Below are 15,518 nucleotides of genomic sequence, written 5' to 3' on the forward strand. Positions count from 1 at the left end.
AAAAAAAATTACACACACATACACAGTGATGTATTTTCATTTTAATGTTCCCTCTTCCAACATTCAGTAGCAGATATTAAAAGGATTGGATCTGAGCTGCTTTAAATACAGACTGTTGAGAAGCAGTTCTGATGCTAATGAGCTCCTTTATTTGAGTGGCATTGTTTAGTGCAAGAAAAAAACTAATTTAGCTTTTCGGTTAATCTGAATGGTAGCTGAATTAAATCAATCAGTACTTTATTTATATAGCAGCTTTCGTACAGAAAGTATACCAGATGTGTTATGATCTCTTTTTTTTATCGTTCTGCTGAGAAGCCCAGCATTTGCATTCTGTATCAGCTGCAGAGAAGCCTAGCTGCTGCATTCTGTATCAGCTGCAGGCGATTTAGGGCGTGACCCGGAAGCCCAGAGAATAGAGCATGGCAATAATCAAATCAGGAAGACACAAAAGCATTAATTGGTTTCCCAGCATCAGACAAAGAAATTGCCCAATTTTAGCAATGTTTCACAAATGGTAAAAAGACACTGGTGACATTGCAAATATGTGACTCAAAAGATAAATCTGATTCAAATAAGACCCCTAGATTTTTCACTTCTGTTTTTATGTTTGTGGTCAAATTGCCGACTCTTTTTAGAGATTTTGTTGCTTCTAGTTGCTGCTAAGAATTTAATAACAGAACCTCTGTCTTATCAGAGTTTAACTGTAAAAGAATGTGGAACATCCACATCTTTACATCAGTAAAGCATTCAGCTAAAGCTGCTACAGCTAGGGTATTGTCAGGTTTTAGAGCTGTAGAGCTGTGTGTCATCAGCATAGCAGTGAAAGTTAACACCATGTTTATGGATTTTCATTTGAACCATTTTAAGACAATTTCGGACAATACAACCCACCTTCTGAGACAATCAGTTAAAGCGGTATGGTCCACTGTATCAAATGCAGCACTTAAATCTGAAAGAACAAGAACAGAGACTAGAATGTACTTAACAATAGATCATTGAGCATAATAGATCATTGAGCGCAGTCTCTGTACTGCGCGCAGAACGGAAACCCAACAAACTTTGCTAGCACTCTGTTACCCTCAAGAATGAATCCAGCTGGTTTGCTACTACTTTCTTTTTTTTTTTCTAGAACCTCAGCTAGAAATGGCAGATTTGAAATCAGTCTGTAGTTGTTTTAAATCAGTGGGGTCTAGGCTTGGATTCTTAAGCAGAGGTTTAACCACAGCAATTTAAGGCAGAAGTAACTTCTGTTGACAATGAACAGTTTACTATGTCCAAGATAATTTCACTTAAATCACTGATTACATTTGTGTACCAGGATTACTGTGTCTGGTGTTTTGGTCTATAAAAGTATCTATAGTGTATAATGCCAGGTTGGGCCCTATTTTAATGGTTTAAATGGCAGCAGTATTTACAGCTGACATTAAAATCAATGGAGAAGTATTTAAATTACAGATCAATATTTTGCACATGTTCTAGAATTTGATTGTTTAAAAAAAAAAAAAAAAAGTGTTGAATGAATTGGATAAGAATTATAATAACTTGCATGCACATGAAAAACAAACCTGTTCATATTGCACTTTGTATCATTATTATTATTATTATTATTATTATTATTATTATTATTACCTCATCCTCCCACTTCTGACCACACCCTGCGGCTACTGGCAATATGGCCAGAAGCACTCCATTTTTGCTTGCTTTATGTATAAAAATTTGCTGTAGCACACAGTATTTTAGGATTAGAAGGAAGGAAGACCACATTGACAAATACAAAATACTCTGACAGGCTGTGCTAGTGTTATTTAATTTACATTTATTCTGTACAATATCTATAATGGGGTCTTTAGCATTTTAAGCATTGCTGGTTGTCTAAAACTGATAATTTATTTACAGGCTTTTAGAAGTTGAGTACTTGAGTTAGGACAGTCTTAAGGCCATTTTGTATATCCAGTCCTATTGTCTATGGTACTTTTATTGAGTATCTGAGAAGACTACATTAGAACTAAAATATAAATACATTACAACAGGCCACAAAAAATACATTCTCATGTATCAAGTAGTAGCAATGCATCTAGCTAACAAATATTTTTTAAGCAGCACATTTCCTAAGTGAAACATTCCTGAACACATTTTCATCTAAGCCAACAAATAACAAAACACGTTAAGACATTATTTTTAAACACAATGCTTATGTGGAAAAATATTTTATAGACAAACAAAACAATGATATTCATGTGAATGCTACAAATGGCTTTAAAAAAAAAATATATATATATATATATATATATATATATATATATATATATATATATATATATATATATATATAGTGCCTTTCATAGTGGACCACCATCACAAAACGCTTTACAAGATTACTAGGGTGTGTGAACTATGCATCAGTTGCAAAGTATTTATAATATATATATATATATATATATATATATATATATATATATATATATATATATATATTATGATATCTCCTACTTGTAACCAAAATAATTATCAAACATGTTTTTAATAAATGGAGGGATGAAACATTTGACCCTTTTCAATACAACATTATTCTCCATATCAACATTTGACAAACGTTTGACACCTGTTTAGTAAAACAGCATTTGAGTGGTGGTATAATTACTAATTTGCATATTATCTGAAGGCACATGCCGTTTTTTTTTTTTTTAAATTGTGCCATTTTAATTGTCTTACAATCTTACAAGAAGCAGAAAAATGTAAAATGTGGAAGGGAAAGAGGTCGAATTCCTTGTACAATCAACATGGTCTGTGGAGTGTTTCGAAGACAAGAGGCAACTTTGTTGCCTGCCTTGCCTATTTAATAGAGAAGGGTTAAAACTATGTCATATTTCTGTCCTTTCATGCTGTTTCTGTCCTATGTAAGTAAGACTGATGATAATATGTCAAGCATTGTAACCGTACAATACTAACATGCTTTTGTTTTTTTCAAGCTCAAAGGCTACTGAATTTATGTATAAACACACTGTTACAGTACATTTGTTGGTACTGTATTGTTTTTATAACTGATTTCAGCATCCAAAAAAATAAAATAAAGAAAAACCTTTTATACCCAACACCACATTTTATTGCAAAACTCTTTGGCAGTGCTATGCTGCAATACTTCAGTGGGTTCAATAATCACATTGCTGGAATGGAACAGCCGTGGACCTGGTGCACGTCTACAGTCCTTTTATTCTCTAGATTGTCCTGACGTTGTGATTCAAGTTTCACTAATGGATCACTGCAGGGCCCCTCTCTTTTTCTGCTCCAGTTCCTGCAGTCTTTCCTCTCTGCCCTGGGCATGCTGGGTTCCAACTTTGTGAGCTGTCTCTGTCGCAGTGATATCAATCTGAGCGTATTTAGTGGAGCCTCCTCCTGTAAAACAAAGCAATCCATACGTTTGGCTCTTTGTTCAATGTGGATTTCACTTTCCTCAAAATCACTTTGAATGGCCTCTGATTAACATGGTCCAATACCCTTTGATACACAGTTGATAACAAGTACTTATGCCAACATGAGTCAGGTTTGTATTACTGGAGATTACAGGGAAGTCTTTAAATGCTTTAAAACTGATTTCTCATGACCGCAGCTTCAAGTCCCATTGTTTAAAAGTGAAACATTCTTTTTTTCCCCCACAATATTTTTTTTTGCTTTTGCGAGGGTGAAGTAATATATTTATGTACCACAAAGTGCATTTTACACTGAACAAAAATATAAATGCAACATGCAACAATTTCAAAGATTTTACTGAGTTACAGTTCATATAAGGAAGTCATGACTGGGAATACACATACACATCTGTTGGTCACAGATAGCTTATGCTCATGCAGCATGACACATCTCCTTTGCAAATTGATCAGGCTGTTGATTGTGGCCTGTGGAATGTTGTCCCTCTCCTCTTCAATGGCTGTGCGAAGTTGCTGGATATTGCAGGGAACTGGAACATGCTGTCGTGCATGTCGATCCAGAGCATTCCAAACATGGGTGACATGTCTAGTGAGTATGCAGGCCATGGAAGAACTGGGACATTTTCAGCTTCCAGGAATTGTGTACAGATCCTTGCCACATGGGGCCGTGCATTATCATGCTGAAACATGAGGTGATGGCGGCGGATGAATGGCACGACAATGGGCCTCAGGATCACGTCACGGTATCTCTGTGCATTCAAATTGCCATCGATAAAATGCAATTGTGTTCGTTGTCCGTAGCTTATGCCTGCCCATACCATAACCACACTGCCACCATGGGGCACTTTGTTCATAACGTTGACATCAGCAAACCGCTCGCCCACATCATGCCATACACGCTGTCTGCCACCTGCCCGGTACAGTTGAAACCTGGATTCATCCTTGAAGAGCACACTTCTCCAGCGTGCCAGTGGCCGTCGAAGATGAGCATTTGCCCACTGAAGTCAGTTACGACGCGAACTGCAGTCGGGTCAAGACCCTGGTGAGGACGACGAGCACGCAGGTGAGCTTCCCTGAGACAGTTTCTGACAGTTTGTGCAGAAATTCTTTGGTTGTGCAAACCCACAGCTGTCCGGGTTTCTGGTCTCAGACGATCCCGCAGGTGAAGCCGCCGGATGTGGAGGTCCTGGGTTGGCGTGGTTACACGTGGTCTGCGGTTCTGAGGCCGGTTGGACGTACTGCCAAATTCTCTGAAACAATGTTGGAGACCGCTTATGGTAGAGAAATGAACATTCAATTTTCTGGCAACAGCTCTGGTGAACATTCCTGCAGTCAGCATGCCAATTGCACGCTCCCTCAAAACTTGAGACACCTGTCGCATTGTGTGACAAAACTGCACATTTTTAGTGTGGCCTTTTAGTGTCCCCAGCACAAGGTGCACCTGTGTAATGATCATGCTGTTTAATCAGCTTCTTGATATGCCACAGCTGTCAGGTGGATGGATTATCTTGGCAAAGGAGAAATGCTCACTAACAGGGATGTAAATAAATTTGTGCACAAAATTTGAGAGAAATAAGCTTTTTGTGCGTATGGAAAATTTCTGGGATCTTTTATTTCAGCTCATGAAACATGGGACCAACACTTTACATGTTGCGTTTATATTTTTGTTCAGTGTAGTAAAGTGCATTTTTTATTTCAGCCACACTCTTCTTATCATTTGCCAGGGTTTCAGAGTTGTTACTAACTATAGGCAACCAAAAAGGGACTTAAAATGAAGTCCTGTTTCAGACATAACAAAACAATAAACTTGCTCTGACAACACATTGGTTACTCAATTAAAGTCACTTAAACACTAATTTTCAACATCATCATTGTTCCATCGTGTATTGTAAAGACAGTGAATAACAGGAACCACTTTAAGTTGTAATTTGTCACTTTGTTAATTATTCACACTAAAACTCTTAAATGGAAACTATATAGCTCAATACCAGAACAGTAACTATATGCAGAGATTCTTCATCTGAATGGTTCATTGGGATTCAATGGTCTTTTAAACACCACACACAGCTGTTTTTAGAATTACCTTTTTTCTGTCCCAAGAATCTTTAGAAAGGAAAATGGGTATTTCAATGAAAAGGGCAACACAGAAAAGTTAATCTGATGTTTATGATCGAGCAGGGACACATTCAGCTTACAGCACAAGTTGGCTGTGATTTGCAATACTTGAAAGATGAAGTAGTGCTGAATTTGCAGGCATGATAAGTGAGTGCATATTTTCTGGAACTATGATCTGTCATCAAGTTTCTTGTTGCAGAAGGTGGCTCTGCTACTGAAATTTATTGGAGAATGAAGACTAAATATCTAGCCAGAAAAAAGTTGTGGAAAGGGGTTGCATGACAGACAATTACAGTATTGAGGACAAAGCATGAAGAAGAGTAAAGCCTAAATTAGCCCCGTTATCTCTGGCGAAAACCAAACTGCATTCCACAGTAAGAACCTCATACCAAATGTCAAGCTTGATGGTGGTAGTGCCATGATTTGGGGATGCTTTGCTGCATCAGGATCTGGACGACTTGCCATCATTGAAGGAACCATGAATTCTGCTCTGTGTCAGAAAATTCTACAGATACATGTCAGGCCATCTGTCCGTGAGCTGAAGCTGAAGCGCAGCTGGGTCATGCAGAAAGACAATGATCCGAAACACACAAACAAGTCTACATCAGAATGGTTGAAGAATAAGAAGTTTAAAGTTTTGGAATGGCCTAGTCAAAGTCCAGACCTAAACCCCATTGAGATGTTGTGGCAGGACCTGAAACAAGCAGTTTATGTTCGAAAACCCACAAATGTCACTGAGTTGAAGCAGTTCTACATGAAAGAGTGGGCCAGAATTTCTCCACGGCGCTGTGAGAGACTGAAGCATTTGGTTGCAGTTATTGCTGCTAAAGGTGGCAGAACCAGTTATTGAGTCTAAGGGGACACTGGGTTAACTTTATGTAATAAATAAATGAAATAAGTATCACAATTTTGTGTTATTTGCTCACCCAAGGTCCCTTTTATCTAATATTAGATTTTGGTTGAAGATCTGATAACATTCAGTGTCAAAAATATGCAAAAATGCAGAAAATCAGACGGGGCAAATGCTTTTTCACGGTCTGTGTGTGTGTGTTTGGGGGGGGGGGGGGTTACTATATGTGTATGCCAATACTCATATTTATACTCTTCACTTTAAACACAATGGGTCAATTGCAACGAATTGAAAGCAGCGTACTAACCCCATGGTTCATATGAAGCTACATACTAACATAGCACACAAGTTAATAGAAACTTGGTAGCTCAAGATAGTCCCCAGCTCCATACTAAAAATGATCTCAATTGCAAGAAACCCAAAATAACTGCTGCCACCCTATAGGAAAATTAAGTACAGTAATAAGTTATTCTAACACCTTTTCTATAGACTAACGATTTATAATACCATACTAACTGGAATAAACATGAAAAATCCCAAAACTTTTCAACTGAACTAGTCATAGCCACAAACCCAGCTATAGTTTACCTACATTTCATGTATGAAAATCATATTTACATATATTTATATATATATATATATATATATATATATATATATATATATATATATATATATATATATATATATATATTATTATATCGCTAGCGATAATATAACTTGAAAATATCCTCGGCCTCTATATATAGATATATATATTATATATATATATATATAATATATATATATATATATATATATATATATTTCTTTTTTTTTACGGACGAAAATGAAAATGTCCTGCTTTGTTTTAAGATGGCATTGTGCGTCTCAACTTTAAGCCTTTTCCACAGATTTTTGATATTTTTTAATGTACTCAGCCGCCTCTCTGGGAAAGCAGCATGAAATCTTTACAAGTGAACCTGATGCACTTGTGCGGAATCCTTTCGGCCATCCTCCACAGTCTCCACAGAATCCTGCATGCACGCTATGAAATAAGTTTTTGTTTGTTTGTGTAGTTTTTTACATGACTGGCCATGATTGCATTCGTATGGATATACTTAGAAATTAAGCTTTTCGAGGCTATACTTCTAATGTGTTCTAATTATCAGCTGTGCTGATTTGATTAACACCTATTTCCTATAATATTTGAATGATATAAATATATCTTTCTTTTGTGTGTCAATTAAATCATTATTAATGCAACAAAAAACTACAAAAATGAACACAGCTTGGTTCATTTTGGTAGTATTTTAGGGAAATGGTGACGCATGTGAATTCAATGCAAGGGAAAAAAGAGAAATAAACTATTAATTCAGCCATATTTAGGCTATTAGGGTCCTACTTATTTACATGAATATACTTTCGCACACACTTTTCATAAGCTAAAAACTTAAATGAAAATAATTGAGCAATAATAACAACTGAATAGGTTAAAAAAACAAGTCTTAAAATATAATTAGCTTAGTGAAACCAATCGCTCAGATTTTGAGCCCTGCGCCCTCTCCAGTTCCTGTTTGGTAGCATAACAACCAACCATAATCCTTAGACCCGTACTAAAGCTGGGAATCAGCTAGTCCCCAACTTAGTTCTGTTTCTTTTTTCGTTGCAATTGGTATTAAGTTGGTACGCAGTTGGGGATGATCCTGAGATAGGATCGTACTAGCAGGTACGCAGCTCCGTAACAACTCTGCAAGTTCATTGCAATTAAAACAATATCACTTACTGTACTCATAACCCACGATCATGAGACTATGGCTATTTGTACTTTCACAATCCCTAATAAAAATCTCATTGGAAAACAGTGGTGAACACAGGTTGTATCCTGTATAAACATGCACTGCAAACATACACACACACAGACAGTTGTGCAACAGTTGATGCAACAGTTATGATTTCAAGGAATTCTTCTTACTATGTTTATGGAGATGTATTGTGTTACCTCTAGCTCCAGAGCCAGGTTCCTGCCGCTCTAATTCCATGTAATGAAGCTGTTTCCTTGATGCTGGGCTGACAGGAATATTAACATAAGTAACTCCATCACCGCGTGGCCTGTCCGGCACAGGCAGATCCACTGGGTACGCAAACACGCCCCCTAGCAATGCATAAATAACACAATAAATACCCAAAATTCCTTTTTTTGGCACATAATATAAAAGGGAAAAGGTGAAAGAAACAACCACAGCATATTTCAACAAGACAGACCAACATTTGCATTTTATTGAAGGAGTAAATATATAAGAACAAAGTTTACAAATGAGAGGAGGCCATTCGGCCCATCTTGCTCATTTGGTTGTTAGTAGCTTATTGATCCCAGAATCTCATCAAGCAGCTTCTTGAAGGATCCCAGGGTGTCAGCTTCAACAACATTACTGGGGAGTTGATTCCAGACCTTCACAATTCTCTGTGTAAAAAAGTGCCTCCTATTTTCTGTTCTGAATGCCCCTTTGTCTAATCGCCATTTGTGACCCCTGGTCCTTGTTTCTTTTATCAGGCTGAAAAAGTCCCTTGGGTCAACATTGTTAATATGTTTTAGAATTTTGAATGCTTGAATTAGGTTGCCGCATAGTCTTTTTTGTTCAAGACTGAACAGATTCAATTATTTTAGCCTGTCTGCACAGGACATGCCTTTTAAACCTGGAATAATTCTTGTTGCTCTTCTTTGCACTCTTTCTAGAGCAGCAATATCTTTTTTATAGCGAGGTTACCAGAACTAAACACAATATTCAAAATGAGGTCTTACTAATGCATTATACAATTCAGTTTTGTTTCCCTTTTTGTGGATCGGTATTACGTTTGCAATTTTCCAGTCTGTCGGTACCACCCCTGTGTCAAGAGACTGTTGCATGATCTTGGTTAGCAGTTTGTAAATTACTTCTTTCATTTCTTTGAGTACTACTGGGAGGATCTCATCCGGCCCAGGGGATTTGTTTATTTTAAGAGCTCTTAGTCCCTTTAATACTTCTGCCTCGGTTATGCTAAAGTTATTTAAAAACTGGATAGGAACTGGACGACATTTGGGGCATGCTGTCTGTATCCTCCTTTGTAAAAACTTGTGAAAAGTAATCATTTAATATATTTGCTATTTTTTTTTTCTTCATCTATGATTTTGCTATTTGTATCTCTTAGACATTTAACCTCCTCTTTGAATGTTCTCTTGCTGTTGTAATATTGGAAAAACATTTTGGAATTGGTTTTAGCTCCCTTAGCAATGTTCATTTCTATTTCTCTCTTGGCCTTTCTAACTTCTTTTTTGACTTGTGTTTGCAGTTCCGTGTACTCTTTCTGTGTACTTTCTTTTTGGTCCCTTTTTAACACTCTGTAAAGTGCCTTTTTTCGCTGAATATTTTTTTTAATTGATCTATTAAACCATTTTAGCAATTTAGTTTTACATTTAGATTTGTCTACTTTAGGGATGTAATTGTTTTGCGCCTCTAGTACTACATTTTTCTGTGAATGTTTTCTCTATTTTACTCCAATCTACTTCTGTTAGTCTCTGTTTCATACTTTCATAGTTTGCTTTTCTAAAATTGTAAACCTTAGCTTTAGTCATAAGGTATTTCAAAATACACAAAAAGCGTATGGTTTTTTGTTTGATTATTTAAATGGCAATCTTAGAGATGATGTATGTCATTTACATTTTATATAGGCTTGTAACATACATAGTATTTGGGTAATAGGTTCTGAGTAATACAAGATATGTAGCCCAAGGCCACTCATTCATGCACACTACACACATGGTGCGTGTTTTGCATAGCGTGTGTTAAGGGATAACACACGACAGGGTGTCTGTTGTGTTACATTAACATACAGTAGTTGGGTTGGAGGCATGAACCACAAAGCGAAGCCGAGTGCCTTCAACCAACAAAGCCATATGTTACTGCAACATAGCGCGCAAGCCCTTGAAGGTGTTATCCCACTTACAATATGGACACCATTTTATGTATTTTTTTAAAAACCAAAACACAAAAATTCTATTATATATCCTTCCACTTTGGAGAAAAAAGAATCCCTCAAACAAGGTTCTATTTATCTATCGGTAATTGAGGTGATTTACATATTGTTTTTAGAGTATACCAGATAGCTTCATCATATAAGTGGCATAGGGGATTTGGGTGAAAGAAAAAAACTGCCAGTATCGGGGTATTTTAGCGATTTTAGTATTAAAATTCAAAACAAGGCACGGGACATGGCATTCAAACATCCATGGTGGCTTTCTTTCTTTATTTTATTAAAAACTTTGTGGTTTTTTGTTTCTTTATTGTAGTTTAAGGATACTAATTATAGTCGGTTTTCATCTAGTGACAACAAAGCTCTCAGGTTGAAACAGACTTTATATGCTCCGGACCAGAGGGTGTGCTGCTGGAAAGAGCTTTGGAGTTTCGCAGCTTCTCCAGGTCAACATTAGTAATGCGTGGGTGGTGAACTGCGATGTCTTTGCCTTCGCTCCTTTTCTGTATCTCTTAATTATCAACAAAAATACTCACTAAGGCCTAACATTGCGGACTATGTCAGCGCTATTTACATAGCGACTGGGACCAGCACGGAGGCCAACAAAGCTAGAAATTAAGAACGCTAGACCAGTCGAATTAAGCAGTGCTTAATTTGTAAAGAAAGGTGCCAGGGCACAAGCAATGACAGTAATACCATTCTTGAAAACCGCACATTTAAAATCATAAGTTTATTTGAGTATTGTACATACTAGTGTGGGATGGGATGGGGGTGGGTTCAACACAAACCTTAAATAAAATGTTATTAAGCAGTTGTAATAATCTGAAGCAGTGGTATTTCAAAATAATAGAAGCCCATTTTTACTTTCGTCAAGTAGGCTACAATCCTTTTTTTTTTTTTAAATTAAAACGTGTTATTTATTTAAATTAATGTTCAGCTTTCATATTGAAGCTTGTTGTGTACTAATTCAATCAAACCAAGTATAAGAATTTGCTTGTATCGTTCAAGACGTTTTCAAATCAAGTAAGCTCATTTGTGTATAAAGTCGCAGTCCTTCATTTGCAGCCTGTCATCTTTTGAAAAAACTCCTCAAGACTGATTGCATGGAAGTGAGCTGGAGAAGTGTATCCAAAGTATTTAATAAAATGAACGAACAAGGGGAAGGCATTTGGCATATCAATGCACAGTGCAAACATATTTCCCCCACCTCACAAACATGCTTCCACCACCTCACGAATATGATTCCCCAGTGCACTGTCAAACATGCTTCCCCAGTGCATTGTAAACATGCTTCACCACTTCACAAACATGCTTCTCCAGTGCAGTGTAAACATGCTTCACCACCTCATAAACTGCTTCCCCCACTTCACAAACATGTTTCCCCTACCTCATGAACATGCTTCTCCAGTGCACAGTGCATACATGCTTCCCCAGTGCAGTGTAAACATGCTTCCCCAGTGCATAGTGCAAATATGCTTCCCCCACCTCACTTCCCCACAATCGCATCCCTGAGGAGTCTTTTCAGAATTAGTTTTTTTTTCCCATGAATAGTTAGTAAACATGAAAAAATGATGATCTAAACAGAAACATCTATAGAGAATAGTGCAGAACACACATAATGATACAGGTAATGAATTACATATTAGGAAAATATAGATGATATAATAAAGTATGGTACCCTTATGTAGTTAATTCTACAACAATCAAAACCTAAATCAAATGAGAAACACTTCATGATCCCTTGAAATTTTACAAACAGGTATAAGCAAATATTTACTAACCATATTCTCCGAGAAGACCAAAGTCACATCTCTTTGGAGATTCAACCGCAGAGGCCATTAGCTCATAGGTTCCCCTTGGATCTAGAATACATTTTAACAGATTGCCTCACTATGGCATTTCTCCAACTAGAAGCAGCATTTTTTTTTAACAATCTCCAGCTCTTAAAGGAAATCCTTAGTAGTTAAAAATGTTTAAAATAGGTTTAGTTTGGGGTTATAATATAGTGTAAGGGGGAATACATCTGCGTTTGAACGGTTTGTATGTAGGAAGTAAAATGGATATGTGACAAAAAATTAGTAATGGCTGTAAAATGGAAGAAGTTTATACTGTGGAGTATGATGGGAGGTTAAAATAAAAGTGACCACACAATGGTTAATGTTTAATGGGCAATACCAGTTAGCAAATGTGAGAGACTCACGGAATACAGCTGTGTACTATTGTGAGAGAGTGTAGTCTGTATCATTGATATTGCTACAGATTACAAATGTGAAAATCGGTAACAGAGGTCGATGAGGTTTGTGCTACAAATGCAGTACTGAATAATAACAAGCTTTTTGCTTATTTGGGACACAACATTTTTTTTCAGGTAAAAGATTACACGTTTACTCAACAAAATCGCAGGGGCACTAATGTAAAAGTATATCATTGTTTTCCCTCTGTCTTTGACACCATTAGCTACAGCTGTATGTCTCAGTGGATCTGTCCAATTAAACCCTTTAAACAAATGGTATTTAATTTAGTTAATGCCAAGCCTGAAAATCAAAGTCTCACAAGCTACCCTGAACCGTGAAGCCAGCTGAAAGCAACGTACAGCAGAAACAAGTAAAGTTGCTATCAGATGTCGCTGAGATATGCATACAGTTGTTTCCAAAATATTTTTTGTAATATGCCGTGCCAGGAAATAATGCATTGATCTCATCACTGGGCCTTTTAACTATAATGGATTGTGCTGTCTGTGCAACATATTAACCTGCAGCTAATGTCTGTGCCTTTTAAATGCACATTATGTACATACCACTTATGAATTTCACAGAACATTTTTAAAACCCCAGTTTGAAGACACTCTTTAATTGTGGTTGCAGTTGTCAGACTAGAAGAACTTGATATGGACAGCTCAGTATTGGGTTGGCCCCCAGTACCTCTCCTTTTGTTTCTGTAGAAGCCTGGCTTAAGGGATAGAATGGACCACGCCAACTTAGCCTGAATGTGAACCCCAAACAGCATGTACTGTAGATCACCTTGGCAAACAAACAGGACCAAGGTGTGATACACACACCAGTGAGATGCATGCCCATCTATATACTATTATGGCCAATCCAGCATGATTTTCTGTTGTTTACACTGAATAAATTAGAATGTAATCATCATATTAAATGTATACCTGCAAGTGAAGTGTGCTCTCTGTGTGTCCTCAACGTGCCAGCAGAACCTTCTGAAAGAGTGAAATAAAAAGAGATAATTAATGATACCTATAAAATCATTCAGGTGTATCGTGACCGCCGGTTGTATGTGATATAAAATCAAATTACTTAATATAAAATGTGAGATAAAAGCTAGTTGTGTAACAAGCAAAACCGTACAATACTATTTTTTTTTCCTTAGTGTGTCATAGAAAATATAATACTAACAAGGGAAAAAGAGTAGGTCTTCCATCTTCACAGAAGATGTTCATAAATCAGGGTCAGTTTGTTATTACTGTACCTTCTGTTTCATGGAAGATTTTCCGATGTCCACAGCTTGCCATTAATTCACTTTTTTCATCTGACTGTAACACACACATGAGGTAAGGTTTACACGAGATAAGGGTTACACACACTTTTAATGAAAATGCATAAAACTACACATTCCATTGAAATAGTTTATCCCCCCCTTACCTTACATTTTTGTGATATTTGCAGTCATTCTAAATGGTTCTGCTGCTCTAATATTCTGCACTCTATCTAACTAACACTATTTATCCAGTATAGTACGTATACTCTCTTGTTATCAGATGTTTAGAACCAGTATTCTGTAGAGCCTCAGACACTAAATTTTGCAGACCTGTCAAACTACCCATAACCATGCGTGTAATACCAGCAGTATAAATAAATGTGCAAAAGGAAACATGACTCACAGTAGCCATTCACCAGATTATGCTGGTTCTGACTCTTCTGTTGATCTTATTTTGACTGGTATATTTTGTTTAAAGTCAAAGACAGATCTGAATATCCACCCCTGAACTGAGGTCAAATCATCTCACACAGGATCGGGACCAGACTGCAAACCTCCAGAGCAACAGGAATCTAGAAACTCACTTTGGACATTGATTTTAATTTCACACAACCTACATTCCCTTCCAGCATATGACATCAAAAAATATCTTGCAAATGTCTGCTGGGTTGGACATTATTGCTTAAATATAGAGATAAAGTAAAAACGAAGTAATGCAATCCTACCTCTTCTGACTTTTCTGCTCCCCGTCCCTCCATTATCTCATAGGTCAGATCTGTTTTTCGTTTCTCATCTTTTCTGTTTGGTTTCTTATCTATTGTGGCACAAAGGAGTATGGAATAATGTAGTGAAAACCCCCAAAAAATTCCCTCAAAAATGACTTATTTTAAATATATAGCTGTATATGCCAACTGGAATAGGTCATCAGTTCCAAAGACTGTGTTTAAATATATAAATGTCAACAAAATAAACAAACAAAAAATTGGTGCTGTAACCACCACTTTTAAATGAAAACTTTTAAACCAGGACCCTAACATACAAAGTCTATTGTTCTGACATATAGCCAATTTCTGTTAGAGTTTATGTATCTGATGAAACAGTCTAGTATGTTGTTTAATGTGACAGGAGAGAAAGAGCCGAGTAGACTAAATAAATGGGTGAAATCCAGTTCCTGCCCCCAATAACCAAGAGGACTTGAGCTGGGATGGTATCATGTGAAATGTCTGTTAGCCTCATTCCCAAGTTATACACATTATCTGACCAATTGATATACCCCAACGAATTGTAATAGTACATCTCATTTAATTTAGAAGTTACTATTAATACAGTTCTTGTACTTCATTGGCATTAGTAGTTTAAAAAACATCAAGAGGCCTGCAAATCTGTGTGACTCAGTATAAAGACAACACCGTGTAACTATTTTTTTTTTTTTTTTTTTGGTTCCTGGGTAGTAAGTGTTATTTCCTAATTGCTTATGCCTCAAAAGTATAGAAAATGGCTATTATTCCCCACAAACTTTGCTATTGTGACCAGGACAGTGATATTTTGAAAATTAACCTATTTTCCAGAACATTCCAGATAGATTCAGTGCTGAGTAAACTTGGAGTAACTTCTAGAACTTTCTAGAACTTTCCAGTAATATAAAT

General features: G+C 36.7%; 1 protein-coding gene across 4 annotated transcripts in view; it reads right to left on the reverse strand.

The window, feature by feature from the left end:
• Window positions 1–2,463: 2,463 nt before the first annotated feature.
• Window positions 2,464–15,518, reverse strand: part of LOC121330386 (protein Dok-7-like) — a 44,095-nt gene continuing 31,040 nt past the window's right edge. Inside the window, exons 9-14 of one of the 4 annotated variants that reach the window (XM_041276879.1) lie at window positions 14,598–14,686; window positions 13,864–13,927; window positions 13,544–13,594; window positions 12,162–12,242; window positions 8,372–8,524; window positions 2,464–3,393 (exon numbers count right to left, since the gene is read on the reverse strand). In XM_041276879.1, coding sequence (XP_041132813.1) covers window positions 3,257–3,393; window positions 8,372–8,524; window positions 12,162–12,242; window positions 13,544–13,594; window positions 13,864–13,927; window positions 14,598–14,686 — 575 coding nt within the window. In that variant the 3' untranslated portion in view covers window positions 2,464–3,256. Of the gene's footprint in view, window positions 3,394–8,344; window positions 8,525–12,161; window positions 12,243–13,543; window positions 13,595–13,863; window positions 13,928–14,597; window positions 14,687–15,518 lie in introns of all 4 variants that reach the window. The other 3 variants (XM_041276870.1, XM_041276888.1, XM_041276897.1) reach the window with 3 other exon arrangements.

The sequence above is a fragment of the Polyodon spathula genome, chromosome 2 (genome assembly GCF_017654505.1).
Source record: "Polyodon spathula isolate WHYD16114869_AA chromosome 2, ASM1765450v1, whole genome shotgun sequence".
Taxonomy (NCBI): domain Eukaryota; kingdom Metazoa; phylum Chordata; class Actinopteri; order Acipenseriformes; family Polyodontidae; genus Polyodon; species Polyodon spathula.